Source organism: Bidens hawaiensis, unplaced genomic scaffold (genome assembly GCF_021521415.1).
Source record: "Bidens hawaiensis isolate Kalapana, Puna unplaced genomic scaffold, B.hawaiensis_p1.1 tig00020749_1, whole genome shotgun sequence".
Classification (NCBI taxonomy): Eukaryota; Viridiplantae; Streptophyta; class Magnoliopsida; order Asterales; family Asteraceae; genus Bidens; species Bidens hawaiensis.
The window spans coordinates 1-8,550 of NW_027493186.1; the positions used below are offsets into that span (position 1 = coordinate 1).

The 8,550-nt window shown below is 36.5% G+C and overlaps 1 protein-coding gene across 1 annotated transcript; it reads right to left on the reverse strand.

Annotated features, from left to right (window-relative positions):
* Positions 1-4,128: 4,128 nt before the first annotated feature.
* LOC143561610 (protein DETOXIFICATION 46, chloroplastic-like) lies at positions 4,129-7,598 on the reverse strand. The gene is made up of 14 exons (XM_077049643.1): positions 7,465-7,598; positions 7,258-7,352; positions 6,856-6,964; positions 6,617-6,672; positions 6,450-6,505; positions 6,227-6,365; positions 6,016-6,153; positions 5,862-5,930; positions 5,599-5,709; positions 5,373-5,501; positions 5,148-5,225; positions 4,780-4,851; positions 4,614-4,676; positions 4,129-4,445 (listed from the first exon to the last, which is right to left on the reverse strand). The coding sequence occupies exons 1-14, from the start codon at positions 7,523-7,525 to the stop codon at positions 4,344-4,346; spliced, it is 1,278 nt and encodes a 425-aa protein (XP_076905758.1). The 5' UTR covers positions 7,526-7,598; the 3' UTR covers positions 4,129-4,343.
* Positions 7,599-8,550: the final 952 nt, after the last annotated feature.

The window sequence follows — 8,550 nt, forward strand, 5'->3', positions numbered from 1 at the left end:
TGGAACCTGGTGACTTCTAAGATCATAAATCTCCCCCCCCCCCCCCCCCCTTGACTTTAAGCGATACTGAACTTATTGGACAATGTTGGTTTGTCGGCCCCTCCTGACGATCCCGTTTCAGTTCTACTGTTGACAATAACCGGAAAATCTACCTTTGTTTTTTGTCAGCTAGGCTTGAAACTAGACAGATTAAGATGGACAAGAATGCCATAGACTAGGCAGCTCAAGGGAATATTTGGCCAGTACGATGGTTTCTTACAATACCCAACTTCTTGCAATGGTAAAAGTATATGCCTTGTGTAATGCAGGTGATTTTGTCATACAAGTTGACATTACAGTGAAGGATGGAGAAGTAATGATGAAACTTTTGCTACTTGGGAGACGCCCTTCCCCTTTCAACGATTATTTTCCATATCGATCCCATTACTGAAAGGATCTGGTACAGAATTGTTTTACATTATAGTAGTTCTTAATGGAGGGGCGAAAAAGACGTTTGGTGATGTGCATTTGTTTAAATGGGTCATGACTAGTATGAGGTGGGAAAAGCTGGTAGATATCAAAGACGCGGTGTTCTTTGTAGATCTTGCCCGTGATTACATTGTTTATTGCAACCATGCGGTTGCATCTGAGTTAGGGGGTTGTATACACATTCGTGACAAAATGGGTGAAATGATGTACTCCATACAATGTAGAAGATAAAACCATTTCCGTGTCTTCTATGGCTTATCCAACAAGCCATGTGTCACCATGGGAATGCAGGTAGGTATTGCTTTCAATTTATTTGTTTTAGTGTTTTAAGGAAAAAGTTTTTCCTAAAATCATATTTATTTGGTATAGGTTGGAAGGTTCTGAATTAACATTTGGTTATAGAAAAGAAAGGGACAAGAAGGATAAGATAGATGTAGATCAGCTACGGATGATGAGGTTGAATTGAACAAATCACACTTGCTTAATCTTCCGTTTCATCTTTTGGAGGGGATAATGGATCGTTGTATTGGTGTTGAATACTCGTACTTTCGTGCTACATGCAAAAGATGTCCATTCAGCAGCACCTTTGATACAATGGAGCATCAAACCAACATCAAGGAGATTGCACAAGTATTCATTAGCTTCACCATGGCTTATGGTGGTGGACAAGACTCACAACGTTATCAATTTTACAGATCCGATGTTTGGTGACAAGTACTTTATGAAAAGGTCACAGGTAATAATCGGTTGTGATAAAATACTTTGTTCTGCGTTTGGTTGGTTGTTGTTACAATGCACCCGTTCTATATTTTTCTTTAACCCTTCACGGGTGATATCCGCGAGCATCCAAATTTGGTCCATTTAAATAGCTTGTGTTTCTCCGCACCTCCTACTTCCCCTGATTGTACGATGGTTGGGTTTACAAACATGGACAATGGTGCACGTGTTCTCATCCACTCTATAGCTCAGAAACAGACGATGAGTTTGGATTTTTACGGCCTCATTCCAAATGACTTTTGTTTTCCAACCATCTGCGGTTATGTCCTTTGTAACAAGGGCGAGGTTTATGTTTTTAAAAATCTATTCAAATTACAAGGCTACTACATGGATAGAATTCCAAGTGCAAGAAGTTGTGGCGGAGAATATTTTCTAGTGAAACTTAATCAACAATGGTACAAGTCATAGTAGGCGAGGTTGGAGAATATGTGGAGGTGTTCATTCTGAATCGTAATTATAGAAAAGGGTGGGAGAAAATAGAGTGTTTAGGAAAGTACATGATCTACATCAGTGGTAGCACGTGTCTCTGCATGGAAGCTAAAGTGTCTGGAATGGAGAACAAGATCTACTTTCCTCGATTGCATTCCAAGAATGGGAAGATAGTGTTCTATTCACTCGAAACACAAAGGTATCACATGTTTAATGGCAAAAACATTGCAGTTGACGGGCTTGGAAGGGAGCATGTCTACCCTCACGCCTGATTGAACCTACTTGGTCCTAGCCACATTTATTTAATTAGTATCTTTTATGCTTATCAAAGAACCTTTTATCTTTTTTTTCATCCTTCAGAATTAGTACAAAAAGCAAATGAAATATGCTTCTGCTTTGCTTTCTCATAAAATTAAACCACATGTTTCTAGTTTTTTTTTCTCTTTTATAAAACATCATGCAAATTAACGCTAGACGAAATAGAACCGATGATCGGATTAAGGGATAAAGAATGACGTGCCATATTATATATCATTTATGAATTGTTCATATCTGAATATGTGGTTACCAGAAAACTTAATGAAGTTTTTATGTTCTCTTTTGATGATACTTTCACAAACTTAAGCTAGCTTTTGTGCTTTATTAATTCACTAGACTAGCATAACAACTGGGAAAGCATAAACTAACATGTTGACTACACACTGATAGCGTCAAACCTCGACTACCAAAAAGTGTTGGTAGATCACTGCCACCAATAAGTTGTCGAGTTTGGTAGTGACAAACTTGTGTCCGAGGCAAATGGAACAGGAAGCTTGGTTGTCCTGGAATATGTTTTCAAGAGTGGTCCAGGCTTGGCAGGAGGTAGTCTTCGGTTTCAGAATGGTGTGGAGCAAATCATTTGAAATTGTTCCATAAATCATTGGAGTGCAATTGCATCCAATCTAGACTACAGTTCATCGGTTATGTCCTTGTCTTGCTGGCTCAAGAGGAGGTGGTTTTGCATCTGAATCTGGATCAAGGTGATAGAGAACTTAGACATTTAACTGCTGAGGCGTCGATCTGTGCTGCTGAAATGTATAGCCTATCATTAGTTGAACTACATTTTCAAGAGTCTTTTGTAGTTGAAACCAATCAATTTTGTAGCTCTACCGAGTATTTTGAAGGCTAATCGTTTCAGTGGCGGTCGGTTATTTTGCTTTTCACAGTGGCATGTATATGAATGTGTATGTAATTTTCCTGAAGGTGAATCAGCATCACGACGGAACATGTTCTGATCATCCTGAAGGTGTTTCACACTATCATCAATATTTGAGATTTATTACCCTCAGCCATCTGTGTGGAGGCTCAATGAAAAGTGCCAGTGCTGTATAATGATATCTATGACATGAGATTAACGGGCATACAGGAAGACTACAATGAAATAGATGAGAAACCGGATAATAACTTCATTCATTCAACACGACCTCACACGCTCACACTTCTTTCTGCATAGATGATTCCTTCATTCTGTTATTCACTTATTCGCCGTGCTGACCTACGTACCTATCATTCTTTTAGTCTCTTAGCCGAATGGGTAGCCTAATGGTTCGGTTGCTTCTTCATAAACCCATTGGACTAACTCCTTGAGTTGGTTGTTACGTTGTTTCTTCATTCCATTTGTGTTCTAATTACTTCTTCTATCTTCCATTTTATAGCATTAATATCCTAACGACTTACTTTCTTCGCTTTTGCTACTTTTCTTTTCATATGATGTATTAATCTGTTTTAACTATTTATCAATCAGTGTATCAATGTGTGTTGTATATTATTTATATAATAATTATATGTGTGTGGTGATTAGTAAATAAACTTATATACACGTGTCTCAACGTGTGCAATAACAAATGATATTGAAAGTTGGAATATAACTTATATGCATGTGCACATGTTCTCGGAGAAAGTATTAAAAAATTACTAGGATATCCGGGCGTCCAGGCTTCTCAACGGGGTTTTTGACACCTGATTGGTTGAAAATCTAGTTGAATAATGATTATTAACTCGGCATGCTGACAGGATTCAGGATGGACACTTTTACGAAGATCCGATTCTAATGGACAAAACCAATCAAATGTTGATTTTCTCAAATATAAATGATATACATTGATTCTTGTGAAAATTATAATTCTCAGTAAATATATATAAAAGGCGAGTGCAAATATGAATGGGCTTTTAAAAACCAATTTATTTTATTTAACAACAAAAGGAAGACATAATGTGACCAGTAAAGCTACCTCTTAACCATTCATACTTAAAGCTACCTCTTAACCATTAAGAGGTTATGAAACATTAAGAGGTAGCCTCATAATGACTGTTAAGAACTACCAAACAGCCCCTAAGACAGTAAAATTGTTTAAATAGTAATTAACAAATATCATCTTTTAGATTAAATATGATAAAATTCTTGGTAAAAAAAATTAATAATAATTACCAGCTTGCATTAAATGGGCGAGTACAACATGTTTTGAGCCTTCAAGTGCTCCATGCTATTCAAACTTGATTTGAATATAAAAAGAATAACAAGTCCTCGAATGTTTGATTGAAGCAGATGATATACTATAATGCTATCGCTAAGACAAACTTGTATCATCCCTGATGTTAATGGGATTCAAAAATACCAATTAGGGTTCATGCTAGGCTGCGCTGACCTTCCGGAGTTCATAACGAGTCATGTCCTCAGAGTAAAGGACGCCATTTGGCGAGGTGAGACGTAGCAGAGCAACAGTAAACCGAGACTGTAAATCACAGATAATAAAAGATGTTAAGAGTTTTACATTTTAACAATTATGTATGCGTATTGTTACCGGGCCAATTCAATGCATTAGTATAGAACCCTTATCACAGTTAAAGCAATAGATACAAGTGTTATTTACTTAATATGTCGTTTTAAGTTAAAAGTTTACCCATTGGAACAATGCTAAAGTCCACCAGCAGCCAGGCAAGCCATATCCTAAATTGCTAAAAAGCTGAAAGCAAGAGAGCAGTACAAGATATTAATACAATTGATTTTGATCAATAATATTTTCTAATTTTTGGAATATTTGATGGCCATTAAAACAGGTTCCTTACCATGAGGAGAAGACCACCAAAAGTAAAGATTGTGGTCATTGATATACTAACGAATCTCAAATCACGTCCAGCCTGCAAAAGTCAAAACTCAGTAAGTATTTGCATTTCTTTACAGAAATTAGACTAAACAATGACATTAACAGTAACAGTAATAATAATAATAATTGCTACACTTTGCAACACAACCAAACCTAGGCATACATCAAAGTCCCATACATCTACGGTCAACAAAATGATTTAAGAATATGTAATATTATACACTCAAATGTTACATTATAAAAGTAACTCCTTGATTCGTAGAGATACTAAGATTAATGTTCAAATAAACAAGCATTAAGAATATAAATTTCAAGGTAATATAAGCATACCAACAATGTTCCTTCAAGGCTATGAGTACTTGCAGTCACAGACAAAGCAATAAAGTAGGGAAGTAGCACTTTGTGCATCTGCATTAACAGAAGGTAACAGTAAAACTTCAAGAAATAAATAGTTCAATTATTTCATAAAACTGTATTATTAAAGCGATTAATAATGTAATAAATAGTGACAAAAAAATGAAAAAAAAAAATAATGAAAAGGAAGGCAGGGCTAACCTCCTTTATGACAAGAGGATCAGGGGAAAATACTTTGGGAAATAACCAGGGAATAATTGTACCAACAACACCTAATATTAAACCACAAGATGCACCAATTATCACCAATGACTTTAACAGCGTTCTTGCCTGTTGGACATCATCAAATCACAAGCACATTTGTGATATTATTATATACAATTTATAAAATATTAAGCTAAAATGACTGCATAATAACATCACTAACCTTTGATAGACTTCGTTTAGCACCATATATAAGCTCTGGCATAAACGATTGTGCAGTTTGAGAAAGAGGCTCACCAAATACAGTGAACATAGTGTATACTTGAACAAGAACCTGCAAATATTAAACTTGGCAAACTCAAACAAATCCTAATTTGACCATATAGTATATTTTAACCTTACTAGAGTCTAAAGCAGCTATCGGAACAGTAGCAGCTTGAAATTTGCAAACCAAAAACGATGGAAGAGTCAATCAGTCAAACTAACCTGATGAGCAGCAACGGTATGAGTGCCCATTGATGTAGCAAAGTATATAAGTAGGGAATAGAATGCCACCTAAAACAACAAACAGCATAATATAAGAACCTTCTTCCCTGATTTTCAACAATAAAAACAGTCAATCATACGTAAAGATCAAAACCTTTGACATCATCATCATAAATACTGGAGCAGCAAGCTGGAAAATCTGTAAAAGTTCATTAGCTGTTGGAGCAGCAATGGAATAACCATTATACCCTTTATCTTTCAGAGATTCAATCATCATAAATCCTGCAACCACCTACAATATGTGTAAAGTGTGACACACATAAAACATCAACTTGGCATGACGAAACAATTTCTATTGAGCATACCTGAGATGCCATTGTTGCCCATGCTGCTCCAGCAATACCATAGTCTAAAAATAAGCAGAGGACCACATCACCAACGCCATTTATAACACTTGCAACTGCCAAAGCCTTCAAAGGTCCCCATGAATCCTTCATTCCAAGACTGCTCAAAAACGAAATATAACTTTTTATTATAAGATTCTACCAAAATAAACATCAGTTACTCAAAAAAACATGTTATGTTTACCTTGCACTTTGAGCAACCCATCCAACAAGAACTGCAGGCCACGCTAAGCCTCGAATCTATTAACATATAACGAATACATGTTATTATGTAATATAGAAATATTTGAGTTTAAATATATATGTATCAAGCGACTGCTATGCAAAAAGAGTTTGCAGATTCCAAAGAACCTGAATGTATGTGTTTGCTGCTGATAACATATCTGCATTCTGAGCTCCCGCAAAAGCTGAAATGTATAGACAGATTTGCTGTTAAATGACACTGGTCAAATTCAAATTGGCGTGGTTTTATTTGTGCTTCAAGATCAAGAGCATCTTAATGCTCTAAGTCTTAATTTATATGTATCAATTGTCTAGTTGAAAAGGAATAGTTATACAAAGAAAAATAAATCAAAACAAGTTCTTATTACCGGTCAGTGCCCATTCTCCCCGGAATTTTGTAAAGAAAAGCATCAGTATACCAGATGCTAATCCAACAAAAAGCAAAGTTGATATCTGATTCTGGACCTCAGATTTATCCTGCACAAATTGACTAGTCAAATACTTCAACACTGGTCAACAAAAGAGGAAATAAGAGTATGAAACAACAATAATAATATTGCCATTACTCAACAAAGGTTAGTAACAGCTAGTTTTAATATTACTTGTACAATTGACAATATAAACCACTTCAAATCTGATGCCATTGTCGACCAGTTTCATTCATAACTTGACACAAAATACAATAGGGCTTTCCAAAAACCGAAAGAAAGAAAGAAAGAAAGAGTTTTGGAAACAGAAATGAATAATAAATATAGGCATATGAAATAAACCTGCTTAGCTAGTGAAGTGGCCACCAAATTAGAAGTAGCTACAGAAAGAAACATGAATCCGTAACTCATATAATCACAAAGCACCGTCCCCGGTCCTGCAATTATTATATAATTAAACCCCAATCAGGTCCATAATCCTTAGAATGAATTCAGTAGGTGGGATTTGGATATTGATTAATTAATTGATAGAAAAGAAAAGGAACATACCTAAAGCGGCTAATTCAAGGGAACTGGACTGGCCGATGACAGCAGTATCAATCAAACTCATCAAGGGTCCACACAGCCACAGCCCTGTCGCCGGTCCAGAAAACTTCAAAATGTCCACCAATTGATCCCACAGACTCTCAGCAACTACCTCTGAATCATCACCATTAGTAAGACTCCCGTCGTCCTTCTTATAAACTCCTCCTCCTCCTCCTCCTGTGTTTGTGTTAGTAATAAACAGACTTCTTCTTCGGAACTGAAGCGGAGGAAAATGATTAGGTGATGATGATTTGAGCTGCGGTTGAATGCGCGAATACAAGTGCAAGGAGTAGTAGTGGTGTGGAGTTAGGGTTTTAGCAGCAGCGTTCATGATTTGGGTGTTTCTGCTATTCAACAAGTGAGTAGAATAAGAAGAAGAAGAAGAAGATGATGAATTGACATGATTAGCAGTGCCATGATATATCTACCTGACAAAATAAATAAATAAATAAATAATTTGACTCACAATCTACCAATTCAAAGAAGAGAGATTCTGAGCATATAACACCCACTTAATCTTTATCTATCTCACCAAATTAAATTCACCTTTTCTTTCATTTTGATTTTTCACCACATTATTATATGTATCCCCCGTCCCTGTTATAAACCTCACAAAAATCCAATACGTATTGGTGGTGACGCCTAATAATAATATCATTTATCACTTAGCCCATATGCAGCAAGCACTTGTTCCGCACCCGCAACACATGAGTGGCGGTGTTATCACACCCCCCACGCTAGACATAGGATTGCAAACGAGTCAAGCCGGCTCACAAGCTACATCATTCGAGCTTTTTACAAAGAGCCCAAAGTTTGAGCTTGAATTAACTTCTCGCAAATCAAACTCAGGCTTTAGAAGAAAGAGCTGAAATCAGCATGAGCTCAAGATCTCTTAAGTCAAAGCGAGCATAGACGCACTTGTTCCATCACACCATGTCTTTCTAGCTTTCTTCTCTATCTTATGCGTCATGTTTTCCTCATCAATTGTTGCCAAATCACCACCCCACTGTGCGGGTGGTGACGATTGCGTTTGGTCAATTGGTCTAATTA

Bases quoted from the DNA above. Each gene is read 5' to 3' on its own strand.
- LOC143561610 (XM_077049643.1), bottom strand. From the start codon at position 7,525: ATGAGTTTGATTGATACTGCTGTCATCGGCCAGTCCAGTTCCCTTGAA. The intron at 7,353-7,464 runs GTATGTTCCTTT...TAATAATTGCAG, and splicing joins CCTTGAATTAGCCGCTTTAG to GACCGGGGACGGTGCTTTGT. The intron at 6,965-7,257 runs GTTTATTTCATA...CAATTTGTGCAG, and splicing joins CCACTTCACTAGCTAAGCAG to GATAAATCTGAGGTCCAGAA.